This window comes from Tympanuchus pallidicinctus, unplaced genomic scaffold, assembly GCF_026119805.1.
Source record: "Tympanuchus pallidicinctus isolate F22 unplaced genomic scaffold, pur_lepc_1.0 scaffold22, whole genome shotgun sequence".
NCBI classification, from domain to species: Eukaryota; Metazoa; Chordata; class Aves; order Galliformes; family Phasianidae; genus Tympanuchus; species Tympanuchus pallidicinctus.
This window is the reverse complement of record NW_026294739.1, coordinates 22,401,380-22,421,468: the sequence shown is the minus strand read 5'-3', so window position 1 is coordinate 22,421,468 and position 20,089 is coordinate 22,401,380. Positions and strand designations below refer to the sequence as shown.

Genomic DNA, 20,089 nt, shown 5'->3' with positions numbered 1-20,089 from the left:
TAATTCCAATTTCACCTGTAAATTTCACTGAATTTTTTCAGATTCAATTAGACTGAAGGCGGCAAAGACAGGTAGGCAAGCAGAGATGTAGGCAGTGTCATCACAGCCCCCTTCTACTCCCATGTTTTCTAAACAAACAGGAGGATATCAGTGTCAAAACCACAACGGATGACCTTGCAGAAACCAAGAGAAAGAAAGACTCACTTATCTGCTGCTACGTCCTTCATCGAGACTGCGTCAAAGAAAGCAGGGATTTGTGGATCCTTACCACCTATTCCCCTTATTCTCTGCATTTAGACTCCTGGATGACAGGAGGGTCCCAATACAACACTGTCTTGTGCAATATACATTCATTTTCCCAGCGCAAATTTTCTGTGCTAAAGACTGGCCACAAAGAGAGAATATGTAAAGCGTGAAGATCTCCTCTCCTGGCCTCATTTCAATCAGCACTGCACAACAGCAGCTCTTCAGAGAGTCAGCAGCATTCAGCATCTATGGGAGCATTTCTATGACGCTGCATGCAGCAACTCAGGAATGCGTGTGAAGTTAATCAAGTAGCATCCCAGAATCATATCGTATCACAGGACGGCTCAGGCTGGAGGGGCCCTCAAAGATCCTCCCGTGCCGAGCCCTGCCATGGGCAGGCTGCCAACCACTCCATCAGCGCCCATGGCCCCATCCAACCCGGCCTGAACGCCTCCAGGGATGGGGCACCCACAGCTCTCCGGGCAGCTGTGCCAGCGCCTCGCTGCCCCCTGATAAAACATTTCTTCCCAACATCCAACCCAACTTCTCTCTTGTACTGTAAAGCCATTCCCCTCGTCCTGTCACTGTCACACTGCGTGAAAAGCCGGCATAACCGTATATAATCCCACAAATGCTTTTGTAATTTACTCCTCAAAAGCACTTGTTTTCAGATTTATTTCTTAACAGGCTCTCAAAAAAATGCCAAACCAAATGATTGGGTTTTGTTCTACTGGATTCAGACATCGTTTTCAGGCATAAGATGGTTAGACTGCAGCTTCTTATTGCATCTGCTTATTTGCTCCAGATGAACTCCATCAATGGTGGCTTCTAATCAAAGGCAGACATTTTATTCTTAATGCATTTCCGCTGCAGCTGTATTGCTGTGCTGTAGGGAAAGGGTGCTTACTGAATTTGAGCAATTAGAGCAGTGTAAATCAGAAATAATTCCATTACACCTAAAATATGATTTAACTTATATACTCATTGTTGGCTGGACCACAGCGTCTCCAACTCAAGCAAAACAGAATCACGCTGTGCAGATGCTCATTTTGAAAGCAGTGGATTTCTGCTCCATGCAGTAACACGTCACAAGCTGTCCCTGTGAGCAGCAGCACCCTCTCTGAGCAGATGTGCTAATTCCAAGAAATGCCCATTGCCAGACCACCGTAACTCCCTTCTGTGCTGTAAACACAGACAGGAGATTGAGACTGCAGTGAACTGAACGCTTTTGGTGAGCTGTAGTGTTAGTAAGAGACAGATGGAGCTGGAAGTGAGAAAGCCCCAATGTTTCCACTGGGTGGGGTACAAAGGTGACGTGCACGTCTCTCCCTGTGCACAGCATGGTAGTGAAAAATGAAAACACTGCCAAAACTTCGGTGAGGTCAGCAACAGAGAAGATGGCTGAAATGAGAATGAACCCATCTGGTTACACTGTACACACATTACCAGAGATGATCAGGTGCTGTCATTCAGGAAATGTGCCAAGTGGGGAGAAGAGAAACAAGCAATTCTAAGGTAACAGTGATTCCAAGAAGGCAACAGTGAAAAGGAAGAGCTATTAAGGAAGAGGCAGCATATACCAGGAAGAGAAGGGAGAGTTGCATTCAGGAAGGCGTTGTTCTTCTAGTGGATAGCAAGACAGAGACAGTAGCAAAATCTGTAGCTATTAAAGTGGAGAGAAGCTCAAGTCTGGATAGTAAGACATGGAAAATAAGACGTTCTCCAAGCTGCGGTGTAATGGCTCTCCTGAGACACGACACTTCACCATGTCACTTTCTTTGAGCAGCCACCAGCTCAGTGAATTGATAGGAGGAGACAGACAGCTAGCAGGATGCTATTCTTGAGTGCACCTCCTCACAGTAACTGTTTGCTTTCTAATAGAGAGCACAGCAGGCTATGAATATAATTCATGGAACAGCATGATATGAATGCTTTTAATTTTGCTGCACAGCTTCCTAGCACTAGCTGCACTAGTGCAAGCCTACCTAACCACTGAACAAATACCAGTAAATGTAACAATGTGCTCTAGAACCACCCCTACCTTAGACACTGCTAACCACATTCTCCAACCATGTTGGAGAAAAGGAGATGTTGCTCTGCTAGCAGGAGCTGGGCAGTGAGAGCCAACTGCTGTGCAAAACAGCACGGAGAGAGTTAAATGGAGAATCCGAACAGCTGGAGAGAAACAATTATCCCCTTCTGACAGGATGAAAAAAATGCAAGAAGGCAAGGAGTGACCCAGCTATGAACCCATCCGGAAGCAGCAAGAAAATCAGCTGTATACATGGAACTTTTTCCAATGGTAATAAAATTAATGACCACAGGAGCCATTTGTAACTCTGTTTGCACATTTCACTGCCCGCTCATAGTCTCAAGAGCTGCACAGTAGGTTGTCTTCCCTTTTCATTTCTCTTTTCATAGTTACTTCCTCACTATTTTCTCTCCCATTAACCTTCAAGGAAGGCTGAATGAGCAGACCAGGAAATTCACCCTCAGGAGTCAGGATCAAACCCAGTTCTAATGAATGAAGACTGAATGCTTTGGAACATAATTCTGCCTCTAGAGAGCTAAGAAATTGCATTTTCTGGCCATGACTGCTTTTTACTTACACCAACAAAGTTATCACTGTTCTAGCACAGGGATTTCTTGAAGTGATGCAGTTTTTGCACAGAGGACAGCACTGCTTTAATTTGAAAGCACAAACGTTACCAGAAATGATGTCCAAAGAACATGGACAAAGCACAGGACACAACTTACTGCACATCACGACAAAGAAAAATCTGTTTTGAAAAAAGGGAATCCTGTCTACTCTACACACACACACACACATGTCACGAAGACTAAGGGCTTTATATTAAGGAAGGAGCTGGCTTTCATGCACCACAGGAGGAATCCTCCAAACAAGCACAGAGGCAGAAACAGGCTGGGCTCTCCCAGAGGAGGAGTCCCAAGGAGAGGAGCAGCACCGCAGGAAGATGGCAGCCTTTCACCAGCCTGAATGAAAGGAGACAAGGAAACGTCTTAATTTCTCTCAGCACAGAAGATTGCTATTGCTTAGAGACATCTTCCCGGGGCTTCGTCAGGAAGGCTTCTATTCTGACATGAAGCTTCGGAACAGGTCAGAAAAACAGGAAAAGGGAGCTGAAAAAAACCCCACAAGTGATGCTGTAACAGAAATGCATGAGGTAAAGCAGGTCTGGCACACTTCAGACATTCTCTAAGAATACTAAAAAAAATGCTTGTTTTCCACAACTCTAATAAATTTGAAAAGATTTTAGAGGTTATGTGGGCTGAGAATTGATGTGCCAGCTCTAGCCACTGCTTTTGTGTCAGCTGTGTTTGGAGTCCCTAAAAATGACACTCAGAATCATAGAATCATCAAGGTTGCAAAAGACTTCCAACATCACCCAGTCCAACCACCTCCTCAAACTCCCTCCCCAAATGGCAACCAAACTTGCATATGTTTTTGGAGTGTTTTTCTTAATGCTGAATCAAGAAAGGGCTGCTAACTAATTCTGAGTGATGGTAATAAGGTCTGTTAACTTTGCTGATGCTAAGAACGACTGTGTTTGTATCTGAAAAGCTGCAGAAGTGAGACTATATGAGAAGACAAAATGAAAACATTCCTCTTACAGAAGAACTTCTAATTTTTTGGAATGGAAAGATTCAGTTGAAGCATGAGCTCTTCAAAAGGACAATGTGTCCACGGAACCTGAAGGAAGCAAGGAAGGAATGCTGCAGACTGCAGAAGCAATCAGCTGCACTTTCCCACCACCTTTCACGTCCTGGTATCTGTACTCACAAAGAAAATGCTCGCTTCGCTTCAGGACAGCTTTCAGCTTCACATTTTTCTAAGCAAACTTCCCTTATCTCTTAGGAAAACTTCCATGCAGCACCAGAGGTCGGCAGGGCAGGAGCGCTGCGTGGGCCTCTGCCTGCCAGCTCCCACAGCTACATGAGCCACGAAGCATTAAGAGTGCCATTAAAGTTACCCACTGCTACTTGAGAAGCTGATGAGAACGCAAAGAAGCTCGCAGAGGGGACTGAGACCAATTCATTGCTATGTTACTAATAAATAACTCACTTTACAGCTGATCATGCCATGCCCTCTCAGTGTACTCACACAGCCACATCTGTTTCCTGATGAGGGAACGACTCAGGTTTGGCTGCTAAAAGCTAATCACACGTGCAGTTACAGAGCATGCTTCTGCACTCTTCTGAGCATCGTAAGGTAGAAAAAATACTAATGATAGCTTAAAGCTCCAGACAGCACTTGTGTATCTCCTTAAGTCCATCATTTTCAACTACCGGACCACGACATGTGGTGCAGAACAAAACACAGTGTTGATCACAGATAATTTCAGTCTGGCTGTTCTTTTCAACACCAAAAGGCACTCATTTGATACTCCGTAATGCCTAATATCATTTTAAAAGTTCTAAGCAGTTGAGTTCTTCTGGCTGTTTTGTCTGGGGCTTCACTGCAGACAGCCTACTTTGTAACTGTACTTGAGTTTGGGAGATGAAAGGAACCAGAATGTCTTTTCTCTGCCTATTTGCAAAGTATGGCAGCTATTGTAACATCACAGCTCAGCACAGCATTACCGTCACAATCCAACGCTTAATGAATACTGAGAGATTTTCAAGGGCCTTTATATAAACCATATCTGATAAAATCATTAACCAAATCTGAAGTGAATCCATACAAATATTTACAAATAGTAGCAAAAGGGGAAAAAAAAGTCTGTTCAAAACCATAGTCATTTTTATGCAATTATTTATTCAGAATGCATTACACTAACATTTCCCTAATAAGTAAGAAAATACTCAAGAGAAACTAATAATATTGGCAGGAAAGCAATAATATTGACAGGAAGGTAGTAGCAAACTAGGTAAACTCTCATCTGAAAACGCAGAGCTTAAAAGGGATATATCCATCTAGAAGTCCCTTGGGCCATGTAGACTTGCTCAGACTGATTTTCAGTCAATTATGCCTTATATGTGGAGGTTTGGTTGATTTATTACAAACATCACAGCCTGAGGGTTAATGCTACACCAGAAAGCACTTAAAATCTCATATATTCATGGCAGCTTGCTTTCCTCATACGTACTTTATTGCTAATTATGGATCACTAAAACAATACTGAAGGAATACTGAAAGATTTCTGCAATTCAACTGCCTAATGTGCAAAGACTCATTCATACCTAATAAGGGAAAACAATGACTTTCACTGCCTACTCAAAGCATGCCTCTTCAGCAAGTACAACAGAGTTCTTACAGTGAGACAGAAACAAAATACACCATCATTAAGAACTGATTCAAGGTCAGGCTCATCATCTGCTTCTTAATTAATGTTTAATTGGAATTATCAGTAAAGCATGCAGCGCCTCTTGCTTAAAGCCTCAGCAGATGTCACATTCGTTCCCAAGCATCAGAGCCCTGCAGCCCTGCTCCCTGTGCAGCTCCGGCCCAGCAGTGCTGAGGGCAGGGCTGTGTTGACACAGCTGGCTCCCGGCCCGGCGCTCCTGCAGCACTGATGGGTGCAGGTGGGATCCCTGAGCTGCCCCGGCCGAGCAGCCCCTGCTCTCAGCCTCTCCTCCCTGCAGTGATGCTCCGGGCCCTGCAGCACCTCAGCGGCCCCTTGCTGGGCTCTGCCCAGAGTGCCCACATCCCTCCTACACTGGGGGCCCAGCACTCAAGGCTGGCTTCAAAAGTGCTGAGCAGAGGGATCGCTGCCTTCAAGCTGCTGGCAGCACTTCTCATGCTGCCCAAGGTGATGGTCTGAACACCAGAATGGTCTTCTTGAGCCTTTTTTTTTTTTCTTTTTCTTTCAAGTCTCAAAACTACAGCAGTGTTTCAGTTTCCTCAGGTCCTTCCCTCAGTCACGCAGCTCCTTACTTACTTCCACACAGCCCTTCTGCTCCAGAAGGCGTTGGATCAGGTCTCTGCTGAAGTATCATTTATAGCTTTGTAAAGGCAGTCAGATGGACCAGTGAGAGCTTTAGTGCAGCAATAGCATCTACCACAGAAACAAACTGGGCAGTATCAGTTCCCTACACACTGGCTTTCAATGAAAACATTTTCAGGTTTAGATCTAAGTTGGCAACACGAAGAGTAAGATATGCACCAACATTTCTTTCCAGAGGAAAGAGTGAGGATTCTACTTATTCATGACTTAATTGACAGACAATGCTAGCTTTATTTATTATGTGAATCCATGAAGTCTTCAAACTGGAATAAAGCAGATTTCAAATCAGCTGCTTTCCAGCTCAACTGTGCAGTGAAAAAGCTGCAGTCAGCTGTATGTCATGATCAAACACGGCTCTGATGTTCTTAGAAAACAAAATGTAAGAGAGATAGAAGGAAAAGGAACAGAAGACATCACATTATAGCAAAAGGAAGCTTTGGAATGAAACAGAAAAGGAAACGAAAAGAAGGAAAAAATCCTGTTCTCAATTCTACCAACAGACCTTCGTTCTACTCTTTTACTTTCATTGTGATACAGAGGTTTTCTCACGGATTTTCCATTGCTCACTTCTGATCTCACTCCTCCATTTCTCCCACACACCTAATTGCCTATTTTTCCTTTCTCGAAATCTTTGCTTCCTACTACCTCCTTGCCTTTTCTTTTTCTTATGTCACATTTTTCCTCTGCCTCTGTCCTGCATCCTTTCTCTTCTCTCTTCCTGCTTCCCATGTTCCACTTCGCCACAACCTGTACTTCATGACCCTGAACAACCTCACTCTAATTTGAACACGCTCATCTGCACCAAGACACCCTGCAGCGCCTTCTGCCAGCGGCCAGCAACATTACTCTCCATCTGCAACAAAATGCCACAAAACTGCAACCCAACATCACGCACCACACACAGTTCTACACAAAGAAATTGGGATAGCCTTATTCTGCAAGTTTGGATTCAGGAATCACGTTGTCACCCCATGAACCAGGAGTTCACAAAAGACTAAACAAGATTACTCACGTCAGCACAGATTGCAGAGCTGAGTCCATCTTTCGAATACATGCAGTAGGGAGAAGAAATACAGTTCTCTTTTAATGGTAACATTAAACCACACAATCCTATTAAAAATTAACCATGCCACAAAATGGAAATAACTTTTCCTAATCCTTACACCTGTTCACATGAAGTGGAAGAAAAGGCACATGACTGACATTAGGAAACATGAGTTCCTAACATGGATAAAGATGAAAAACATTCAAGATACTCAGGCTTCATAAAAGCAGCATTTACTTAAGAGGATAAGACCAGAAAAATTCAAGCTTATTGGACAAACTTAGACCTGCAAATTTTAAGCTCACTCAGACACTTCCCTGATTCAGTGGGTTATTATGACACCACACTGGCAAAGGGACACAAACGCCTCACCAGTTAAACTCAATACATTTCAACAGATGGTCTTACATAATCACAGTGCTTAAATATGGAGCTCGAAACAAAATCATCACAGGAGTTGCCCATAAAAACCCAGAAATAAGCAGAGTCCTGCTGCGTAATGCAGGGAGCCACAAGATCTGCACGCTGCTCCTGAATTTACGTTCCTGCTGGCACAGGCTGGAGCCCTGCACAGCTCCCAGCCTCAGGCAGCACCGTGCTGCACACGTGCACTCCTCCGCATCAGTCAGAAATCTCTTTGGTGAGAAAGGCAAATTAATGAGGAGGAAATCCTCCTTAATCACAGTAAATAGGATATCATTAAAAAATCAAAGGAATGCAAAACAGCAACAAAAGCACCACCTGCAATTTAGAGCTTTCCAATTGTTATCAAATGGAAAATATTTTTCAACCATCCAAAAATGGAAAGTATCTGTCAGCACGTGGGTGACAGCAGGAAGAAGAATCTTTCAAGGAAAACTACCCGACTGCAGATGAGAGAAAACAACTGCAATGACCCATCCATGCTGAAGCCAGAACCAGGGCTGAGGGCTCTGAACAGACCATGCAAGACGAAAAACCCCCAGTGAGTGCATGCTTTCAAAGATGAGCATTTCATACAGAAATACATTTCAGATTCTTGGCATGTTGTTCTGTGAGCAGGTACCTTTCAGCAGTCCATCATTCCCTACGTCTGAAAGTTCCTTCTTCACACAGCAATGCTGTGATGTCTCTGTGTAAGAAAACAGTATCTTGCCCACAGGTAAAGAAAGTCTGTACAAAGTAGGAGTCTGTAAAAAAAAGTTTCCAACAAATCCACTCCTAGAACAAAGACAACAAGAACCCTGTGAGGAGAGCACCAGAAGAGGAGAGCAGAAGCCATTAACTAGCAAGCGCTGGCCCTCAAGCAAGTTTCTTCCATAGGTCTCACGTGGGCTTCTTGAAAGGTTTGAGCAGACCCTTACCTGATGAGTAAAAAACAGAAAAAAATATTTTATTTCTCTTGTTTTAAACGCTAAAATAAGCACACACTCATAGCAGATTTCTAAAGACGATTTCAGGCAGAAACAAATGCTGGTGGCTGAGATTCTGTTGCAAAGAGCAGACAAACAGCAGAGATGTGAGGGGGGCTGCTGCAAGGACACGCACTGCCTCGTGCTGCTCAGGTGGCTGCTCTTTGCCTGCAGGAGCTGACCTGGAAGCAGAATCCCCCAAGCCACGTCTGTCTCAAACAAACAAATGAGGAAACGGGAGGTTTTCTCACAGATACCTTCATGTGAGCATTACAGCCTGTTCCCAACTCCTCTTAGGACACAGGGAGCGTTAGAAGATCAGAAGCTGTGAAGTGCTGCTGCTGTGGTCTGTCTGCACCCACTCATGCACCCATGGGAGGCAGGACTCGCCGCATCCCCATCTGAATTCATTTAGCGGCGGGGCCCTTCCAGAATTTTTAGAACATCTCTGACAGTTGTCCCTTTTCTGCCTTTTTCGAGACAGTTTCTCACTGCTCCGTTTCAAACATCAGCTTTAGGTCAATGCTGTGCCCAACGCACGCAGCCACCGTGCAGCTCAAGGACAGAGCCCACATCTTCATTACCCAACCATCCTGCGTAACGGGGTAAAACGCCTTGTACCTGTCACATCATGCTATCTCACTGAATCCTCAGAAACAGGCACTTTTAGTAACTAAAGGTACAAAGTCAAATGCACAAAATTAAACTGAACAGAAGAGAATCAGCCTAGTTGTTGAAAAATGGCAAGGGACAAGAATACCAAAGATGTAAAAGGCTTTGTATTACTAGCCTGCTTTCCACATAAATTAGAAAATATGGATCACATTATCATTAGTTTATGCAGTGGCAGTCTACTCTGGGATGAAAAAGCTAAGGAGATGAGAAAATGTGTAACAGCAATCTCATACTGTATTTGCTTTGCAGAAAATGTACTTATGAAATATACATGTGCTGAAATGTGATTAGGTTGCACTTCTTCATTTTTATTAAAATACTGCTTCCTTCATGTTTACTGAGCTTCAAACAACAGCCTGATTTGTATGCTTATAGTCTTGCTTAAAAAAAAAAGAGCGTAAGATTCTACATATTTAACTTCAGTGCTATGTGTGTGAAAACAAATGTAAATAAGAAACTTTCTTCAGCTTACAGTTATTAACTGGAGAGATAAACCAGAGAACTGCTACCTCAAAGCCCCAGGCGACGGCTGTTGCTGGCAGCAGTATCTCCAGAAGCCTAGATGAGGCCTGGGAGCCAAACAGGAGCAAACAGACACAGAGAGCACAAAGCCAACCAGGAGAGATGAAGAACGAGCAAAATGGAGACAGGGAGCAGTGCAGAGACCGTGTCTGACCAGCTGCATGTTTGTCTGCAAAAAAAGCACTTTTTCCCTCGCATTTACTTCTATGGGAGATTTGTGAGTGCCTTTCGCTCACAGCCTAAAAAAAGTAAAGCTTATTTGGTGCATTGTGTTCTCAAACCCAGCTGCTTTCTGAAGCAGTTCTCTTATGATTTTAAGGCAGCATATATCAGTGCCTCAAGGCCACAAGTCTTTTAGGGCTGAAGTTATCGCTTGCCTTAGAGCCCCTAATAGTCCATCCTCTACTACACAAGTCATGACACCAAGTGTATTTTGGGGAAACAACATTTAAGTCTGTATTTCCGTGACGTTCTGTCCAGCTTCCCTTCATTCCTCCTCCTCAAACAGAAATCTTTAGACAGCAGCTTGGTACTGCGCACTGAGCAGCTCCACCCTTCTGCAGGGGGCACAAGGAACATGGGCAGCCACACTGCCCTGCTCAATGGAAACAAGTCTTTTCAGAACAGTCTGTCCAAACCAATTACCACCTCACTCTTCACCAGAAAACATCTGCCAGTCCCAAGTCAGCACAGAGCAGAGCATGCCGACAGGGCCGTGCCCAATGCCATCGTCCTGCCCCTGAGCACAGTGAGGAGCATCAGGGTGCTGCTGCTTCACTGCCCCTGAGAACACTCCTGCACAGCAGTAAGATCCCCTTGGGCCTTTCTCACATGAATACAGCCATCCCAAAGGAGCAGCAACAAGCTGACTGCACTCATGCCCCTACAGCCTGAAGGCACCACACACTTGTGCTTGGCGGTGAGGCCAATGGCTTTTTCAGCTACCTGCTTGTACAGAAGGCTCTTCACAGCTTTCTTAATTGAGTGCAAAGCCAGTTATTGCACTCATTAAAAATACTGTAAGAAATCTGCTTTCCCATTAAATGCTCCATCATGCACACTCAAGAGTAGAAAACCTCAGCTGACAATTACTTTAAAGTTGGCATCACTGGGACTTGGCTTCTAACACACCTCTCTAGCTGTACACACAAAGTAACACGACTGCTGCCTCTACATGATTAAAATGGAGTAGTGCAGTAATTCTGATGGCACAAGCAATGAAAGCATGAACACATGCCCTCAAGAATCCAGCGGCAGCTGGTACTTCCATTCTGCATACTGAAAATTCATGAGCATGAACTGTGTGTTTTCATTTCACCACTTTTCTGTGAGATAATTATGAGCCCTTTTTGTTCTCCCAGACTCTTCAGAGCTGTTACGGCCTTTATGTACTGCCAGCTTTAAATTAAGAAGTCACTGAGGGTCACTGTGATGGCAGCATGTACCTTATCATCGTCAAATCCAATTACGGATGCAGTATGAATCCTAAATGTCCATTTGTCTCCCATTTAAGAAAACTGTAATGATGAATATCAATCATTTCTAAAATATGAATTTTCAATAAAAAGTCCCAGGGATCTCATCAGTACTTCAATCAGACCTGATTTTGAATAAACTGCTCTAAAGTATTTGTACACAACCATGAAATGGCTCCATATGCCTGCAAACCCCCCTGCAGACATGCACACACACACCATGGGGCACAGTCAGCCATGTCTTCTTGTGTCTGCATGCTTCTGCTCTGCAGGCTCCATGGGTAACAGTGGGTAACTGTAAGGGTACAAATGCTTCTGCTTAAACATGGCATCTTAGCACATCGCACAAGCACTGAGGAATCACCTTCTTGACCAGACAAAGCTGTAGGTTAGCAGGATGTTTTGCTGCAGCTCAGGGCCTGTGAATAAGCCACCCTCTGCTCCAACACACAGCATCACAAGAACAGTCTCTCAAGTTATAGCAACTGTACTGATCAAATTCCTTCCATTAGTAATTAGCCTGCATCCTAACAATCCCAACTCTGCGAGATAAGAGAAAGATGCAAGAATCTGAATTAAACAATGAGTGCTTTATGGACTAAGAAGGCTTCTCTCAGAAAACCTGCACTTGGAAAGTTTGCCGTTTGCCATCCAGCACGTTAAAAATACACCTGTGTACAAAGTAACTGTAATGTTACCATCACTAGGCCTGTGTGATGCATCACTTCTGTATCAGTCCTGCAAAGAAGCACAACAGATAGGCAAGAGGCAGAAGAGGCAGCCTAGCTGAAATCATGAGAGCACACAGGCAACTGCAAGTTGTGCTGGTGAAGGAATCACACCAGCTTTTAATACTCCCAAATGCAAATAGACTGCATGAATAACAGCAAAGCTGCCCACAGTCTCTCGGCACAAAGTGCCCAGCCCAGCTGTGAGGCAGCACCAGCCCTGCTGAGCTCAGGGCTCTCTCAGGGCCGTGCAGCCGTTCCTTTCCGCCTGGCAGGAATCCACGTGCGGACACCGAGTTCTCAGCATAATTAGCTCTGCCAAGTCCCAAAGCTCCTCTGTTAGTCACACATCTACAAGGGTAATGCGGTCTGAGCGCCTCATCTACTACACAGCGGCTCATCTCCAGCAAAACACAGATTCAGTCCCTGTTCTCCCTTCTAAACTTGTGGTTCTTGGCGTTCGCTATGGACCGAACTGCTTCCACAATCCAGAGCAAAGACACGCATTCCCCACGCTCTCAGGCGGTATTTACAAACAGCACCCCTGCAGAACCTCATTCCTCATTTCAATAACCGTGATTAAATAACACAGGCAGTGGGCTAACATGCAAATGGAGGAGATGACAGGTGTGATGAGGAGGAAAAAGAAAAACACTACTGGCAGCCAGGATCAGCCTGCTCTAAGATGCCATTTGGTACTCCAGCTAAGTACGCAGTGAGGAGCCGCAGGTAGGGATACGTATCAAGATCACTGTGGTGTATAAAGCAAATTTCCACTGGCAATTTATTCCTTACTTCTAGTACAGTTGTACATCAGCAGCAGGGAATCTGTCCATTATGAATTTATCAAATACCCTGCGTTCTGAAAGGCAGCAATTTGGACATTTGCTCAGGAAGTGATTCGTCGTATTCATGTTCCTGGTAAATTACTCCTTCATTCAAATTCATTCAGTGGAAATGGTGAGACTAGAAGTCTTCTGTGACACATATGCATATCTTTATATGAAACAAAAATTATAATCAATTCATTTCCAATACCAGCACTCTGCATTTGTTGTGCTAGGAAAGTCAAAGCGACAAAAATATTCCAACACAAAATCAGAAAGTAATCATACATTTAATCCCACTTAAATATGCACAGACTAATAAAGCCATGGTAGGAACACGTTACCAAACAATGCTTTTTAAACCAAATTGAGATTATTTGTAATGCTGATTTCCCTAAATTCTGAACTACACAAAAATGTGGCACTAAAGAAAAATATGTTACAACCAGACAGAGTTCTGTTGGAGCAGCTCTGACTCCTCACTGCTTTGCACGACAAGCGACAGTACCTTGTCAGCATTCACTAGGAGGAACTACAATTTCATATGCAGTATGGTAATTTGCTATCCTGACTTTAGCAAAAATTTCACCCATGTGGAAAGTTAAATGCAAATCAGACACTTCTTGTAAAATTACCCGTTCACATCACTAAGGCCTTTTGCACTATTTTTTCAATCTCCTCTGCCAGATCCAACTCCACTGGTCATCTGCAATTATCTTGTACCCCTAATCTTCCTGAACTCTTCAGATGCAGCACTTTCTTTTAATGAATTCATTTTCCTGTTCATTATAAACTCTTTGTTTATTCCTAGCAACCTCTGATCTTCAAATTGCTTTGCGTGATGAAAGTCACTGTCCATGAGTGACTGGTAGTGCATCCTACATTCGAGAACATGAGGTGATGCAGTATAATCACTGTAAGGGAACCTCAGATCCTTCCTTATGCTGAAAGTATCAGCACTCACACAGGGGAAAAGCACTCAGGAAAATGTGGCTTTAAGCACAGAAAGATAATGGATGATAATAGCCTTCTTACTCCCTTGGATCAAGTACTGCACTGTCCAGAATTTCTGCCAAAAGTAAATGCATTCAGTTTGTACTTCTTACATACTCCCATTTTCAAGGATCCAATTATTTTTCCAGGAATGTGCTGCCTGCACCTGAATACAAAATATACAGCAAGTTCAAAATAAAGTTCAGAGCTGCTGTATTAAGAATTACTTTATGTCTGACTGTGCATGCTACGTGTACAGCAATAAGGATGAGACCTGGGCCCCAAAGAACAAAAAGATGTCCCACATATTAATCTACAACCTTTCTTGAGACCTCAGGCTCTGGGTCCTCCTTACACACCAAGCACCATTTGCCACAAGTCTCTGAAGCCTTGCTGTCATCTGTAGAAAATTATTCACCATCACCAAGGGATACATGGAATCCCTTGTGAACATCTGCATCTTTCACCTATAGCTGTGGTCAGATAAAGGGAGTGCTCAGTGAAATAGACAACTTAACTTGCCTGTGATATCAGTGTTAGGAATACAGGGATTCCACAAAAATCTTGAGATCACCACAGCCCTGAATGTACCTCGACCTGCACAGCCATCCCCTGCAGTCTGCAGCCACGTGCTGCTTGGGTGTTCACTCACAGGAGCAAGATGCTGCAGTTGCAATTGTTTGATGATGTCCAGATCGCAGGCCATGCTGGCTGTCCTCCAATCTAATTACCTATTAAAAGGAAAAAAAAAGTCATTTCCAGCATTCCTAGCTGCTAAGGAAAAAGGCTCAGTTATGTAACCGAGAGCCAGACATTACAGTAAAATGATTTACATCAGGAGAATGCCTCAGACAGTGGTCTTTATCACACACACTGTTTGGTAGCATCTTGTTCTGAAAGACTGGCTTGCTGCACATTTGTATCAAGTCTTCAGTCATGCCTGTAACACTCTTCATCTTCCACAGCTCTCCTCTGTGCATGAAGTACATATGCTGCTTGGTTAGAGTCACAGAACCGGAACTTCTTTTCTCAGTAGCACTTAACTACAATCTCCGCCCCGAAAATTAAAACTCTGTGGCAACTTAATAATTGCATGTACCTTTGGCAAGTAACTGACAGTCTGTCATACAATCACTCATCCAATGGATGATTCATGTTCTCAAACAAGATAACTAAACAAAACCAAAATCTCAATTTCAGAAATACAAGGAACCGAGTGTGGTGACCAAACGATGAACAGAAGAAAGGGAATCAAAAAGTGTGTTCCAACAGCAGCTGTGTTGTCTGCCTGGCTGCCAAGCACGAACAGCTCTGTGCATCAGTGAGTTTGTCTCACTTTTCCCACTTGTGCACTTAAAGAGAGAACAAAAAAAGAAAATCAGTTGTTCAGATACACTACTAGTTACTAAATTTCACCTGAAATTTAGCATTCTATAAAGTCTACCAGCACAAAAGCAACTGGTAATTCCATAGAAGTTCAGAAGCTGTTGTGTCTCATCCCTAACTCACTAACAGTGAGTTATTTTCACTAAAAATACATTAGGCAATTTCAGTCTAGTTGTTAAGGAATAATGGGGAAGACCTGGCAAAATAGCGCTGAGACAGAAACAGGATTTTTAATGAAATAATGAATTTGGCATTCCTTTTTATTTCCCTGCTTGTTTGATGTCACGAGGGCACGTCTACCAGATCGAAGTACTCCTCAGACACAGGAAAATGTCAGCTACTGCAGTGCTGCTGTGAGCCCACGGCTATTTTCTGATCACTCCTCTTACAGGCGCTCCCCCCGAGGTGCCTGTGGCCATCTTGAGACAAGCAGAACAGTGCGGTGGACAGAGCGCTCCTCCAGCCTGGAAGCCAATAGCTGGAGATGCACTGACACACAGGCTAAGCAAGAAAACGCTCTGCATTCTTCTCCAGGAGAAATCAAAACAAAACAAAACCTGCAACAAACAAAAAAGACATGGATGAAAGGCAAGGGGGGGAAGTGTCAAAACTCCCTTTTTAAGTATTGTTTTTATCTAAAGGAAAGTTCTGAGGAAAGGAGAATTTTGGACCAAGGACAGCCAGTGCACAGTGAGTTTTATGCGCATTCTCTTCTTAAAATGTTCTTGAAAAGTTTGGTTTTTTTCATTCTCCTGCCTGATTTTACACAGCATTATCAGGAACTCTTGGAAAAAGAACAGCCAATATATTCCAAAGCTATGTGCAGAATTACCACTTGCTCTTGAGACCCACCAGAGCAAGAAACACTGGGAGGGACAAAAGTCACATTGGAAGCACTGGCCTACAGATGTTAAATCCTTAAAGAGCAACGGGGGATGATGGCCACTGAGCTCAGAGATGGGAGCCAAGACAGCCAAGTAATCTTTTTAAAGTCTTGGAAGGATAAAATCATTAAGTGCTATTAGTGGATGAAGATACTGTAGTTTCCCAAAATCCTAATCCTAGCCCGTCACAAGCAGAGCACGGTGCCATAAAACCAGAATGCTCAGCTGATAAACGTGACAACAGCTCTGCCAAAACACTGCAGCAACCAGCTGTGCTCTGAACTCTGATGGCAAGCGTACTTGTTCAGTTGGGACAGAGTTCATTTTCTGTAATTGCTATCTTGGTATCTTTTAGTCGTTGCTGAGCAGTGCTTACCCAGAGTTACTGTCTCTTCAGTTTCTCAAGCTGCCAAGCAGCACAAGGAGCTGGGAGCTGACAGCCAGCACTGCTGACCAAAGGGCCATCACTCACCGTGCGGCATCACGCTCAGCAGTAAAACCGAGGCAGTCGGCGTGCAGGGGGGCCTGCTGCCTGGGGGCTGCCTGGGCATCAGCCACTGTGCTGTGCATCCTTTACATCATTACTTTCTAAACTGCCTTTGTCTCAGCTTCAGTGTTTCCCTAATTTCTGCCCTTCTGATTCTCTTCCTCTCATTCGGTCAGGGGGGTGGAAGTTGGCAAATGACTGCACGGTGCTTAGCTGCTTGGCAGGGCTAAACCACAACCACAGCAGCACAACGCAAGCAGGCATCTTCCCCTTGAATAAGGAGACCAGGACAAATTAGCCAGAATGCCTGTCTCATCATCACTTATGCTCACAAACCTCTCAGTTCCCATACTTTGAACAGTGCCATCCAGGTAATGGCCCTTGTCTAAAAGACTGTGAATTACCAAATTATTGCCACGTTCATCCTAATGCAAAAACACAGATTAGAAATTTCCTATCATACGAACAGCATGCAAACAGATGCATATTTGCCAGAGTGAATATAGTCAGTAGAAAAGACAACTTGCCTTGAGAGCACTGTCACAGCAGCATGCACTTCCTTGCCTGAGACACCATGTTAACATGTGATGCCAGAGGATAAAAATCAATACAGTGAAAGTCCACAGCTTCTGAAGTCATAGGAGAAGCAGAACAAGGACATTAAGAGTGTATTTAGGCTCAAAATGCCTTCCATGTGAGTTCATCAGAGCATCTGAAATAATTAACAGAAGACTGGAAGAGCTCGCACTGCACTTTCCCAAGGAACAGCTCGCGTTCTGTACAGAGTGGGGGGGAAAGCAAGGAATGTACTGATAGGCTTTTTTTTGAACAGGAATATGTTCCTTTTACAAATAAACTGTACAAATAATCTAGTTACAAAAACAGGTTTGCATTACTTTTTTCCCCAGACAAAACATTTTTAGAAACTCACTGTTTCTGAAGGTAGGCAACTTGGAAATTATTTTTGAGTTTCATGGAGTTTAATCTGAAAAGCACTGTTCCAAATTCTGAGCCAGCATTAAATGACTTCTTACAAACCAATTTCAGACCAGACAGCATTTTGAAGTAATTTACCCATCTACTCAAGCAGACTGCTACTGGCCCATCTCATCCAGTCTAGCTTAGCTGGAACTCTGCTTGGAAATGACAGCTTCCATGTGAAAAATGATGCCATAACTTTTAATTAAAAGATTAAAACAAATGAAGTAAAAAGCAAAATCAGTTCTTTATTGGGGCACATAAATCACAACTAAAAAGATGAGAAAGTAAATCCAATCCTGAAACTTTCCTGGCTGAATCACAGGTTTCTGTTTCTTCAGCAACACGTTATGTGAGAAAGAGAACAGACAAGATCTGGGAATTGCAATGTGCTCAGCATGCTGGAAGTCCACTTGCACATGCCGTGCCTGACTGCTCCTCCTAGGCACAGAGAAGTGCGGAGAATGAGCCATGAGAAGAGCTGGTGCTGGGGTCAAAGACACCGACGCCAAGAGAAGGGAATCATTTTGTTAATTCTCCGATCTTCTCTGCTGCAGAGTAAAATCGAGCAGGACAGGGCAGCGCTGAGAGCTGAAGAGATGGGCTCAGCAGCACTAGCAGCAGGACTAACTGTGCCCAGGGAGAACATGTCCATCAGCTGTGGTGACACTGTCAGTGAAATCAGCTTAGCACTGAGCCCAGACAGCAGCAGGACACAGTAAGAATTTAACACTGCATAATACACACAGGTATCTGCTTTGTTCCAACTACTGCTTTTGTTCTTCACAAAACCCATTCTTTAATAAAAGAACACAACGAGAGCGCAGCTCATGCACAGCGCTGACACTCTGCAAGTCAGGACTAATTCTGAGGTCTTTAGTCAGACTGAAGGCCTCAAAAGAATTCAGGTTTAAATTAAATTTTCAGCAAGGGCTCAGTAACTTCTACAGCTTTCTGAGAACAGCCTCTGAGCAGCCTTCCCAGAACAAAGCAGCAACACAGGGCTAGTTTCTACACCAGGCACGTACCCAGAACAGCCATGGAGAACCTGCTGCAGTTATTTCAGGTTTACACCACTGCAAAATGCATCTACATTCCAGCCGATCTGCAGTGCTGTACAGCCGTACAGAGTCAGCATCCAGCAGCACACGTGGCAGGACCGGTCCCTTCTTTGGCAGAACAATCTAATGAAGTACAAAAGTAGTGGATGCCAGTAGCTCAAGTCCTACCACTGGAGTCCATGCTGCCCACTGGTTACTCAAAATAATTACATTTCTAAGAATCACGGTTGATTTTCTGACGTAAAAAGGTAAACTTGCAAAGATGAGGATTAAAGCATCTTAGAGGGCGATGTACAGCCTTTCCCAACCTGAAGCAACTGGCATTCTTCTCCTACCTCCTGCCGATCTCAGTGCTGAGCTGTGCACTACTGGAGCCTGAGCGAGGTGCAGCTCGCTGCCCATGCACACCTTGTTTTCTCAAATTCCACTGAAATCATTATGTCATCACACACACTGCATACTAAATACACTGCAGATATCAAAATAATACAAACCAGTACAAACTGGTACTCCACGTCTGTTATTTAATACTTCTACTCATGTAGCAATTCAAGGCCGCAGAGGTCAAGATCAAGCTGCACTGTCCTGTACAAACACTGAGGTGTTGGGCTGCAGTGTGGGCTTCAAGCTCCATCACTAGAAAAGACTTCATTCTTAGCAATCAGTAATTACAGCAATATCCCTGTGAATCAGCCACGTGCATATCAGCCTTACAAAACAGAATGCACCAACAGATACTGGTGTTAGCATCACAGTGATGGGGCCTGAGCTCTCTTTAATCAATGAAGATTCTGCAAAATGTGAGCATGTAAGAAGTGAGCACACAAAAAATGAACATGCAATAGGTACTACTGCATACACAACTCTCAGACAAGAGTCCAAAAGCCCTTTATGCAAGTACTTTGATAAAGATTATTTCTGTAGTGCTGGGTGAGAGGTGAGGGATTTGGATGCTGGAATGAAGCCTTCAAAAGCATCGGCCGGTCCAAGTAAGGCGATTCCTCAACATACTGAGAATGTTTATTAGCTGGTCTAAGGTCTTAGAGGATGATGGTGTATCTCTAGCAAAAGGAAAAGCAACAAATAACCAGGGCTGGGGTTGTGCCACCTCTGCTAATAACGCAGCTCTTCTTGCATTTCTGACTGGAATGTACTGGGCTGTAAAGTATCCAGCTTGGGAAGTTACATCTTAGGAGATATCATTCCAGTTCACCTTTTGTTTTCATGTATGCAAAATTAACCCTCAAGAGATCAGAGGCACATCTGAATCTCTGGCACAAATACGAAAATCAATAGCTTTGAAAAACGAACCAGCCCAAAGCTGACCGCAGCACGTGTTTCTATGCACACACAGCCCTTGGAAGCCACCTCACTCTGCAACAACAGCTGCAAAGATCACCATTACCACCCCTGCTGTCCTGTGTT

At 43.9% G+C, this 20,089-nt stretch overlaps 1 protein-coding gene across 9 annotated transcripts in view; it reads right to left on the bottom strand.

Annotated features, from left to right (window-relative positions):
- The window catches only part of GPR149 (G protein-coupled receptor 149), a 109,196-nt gene that overhangs the window by 25,528 nt on the left and 63,579 nt on the right, over positions 1-20,089 (bottom strand). For 6 of the 9 annotated variants that reach the window (XM_052685734.1, XM_052685733.1, XM_052685738.1 and 3 more), the window contains one exon: positions 14,521-14,599. The exons of 1 other annotated variant lie outside the window; for it this stretch is intronic. In XM_052685734.1, the coding sequence (XP_052541694.1) occupies positions 14,521-14,574 (54 nt within the window). In that variant the 5' untranslated portion in view covers positions 14,575-14,599. Of the gene's footprint in view, positions 1-14,390; positions 14,600-20,089 lie in introns of those variants that run through there. 2 more of the 9 variants (XM_052685740.1, XM_052685742.1) reach the window with 2 other exon arrangements.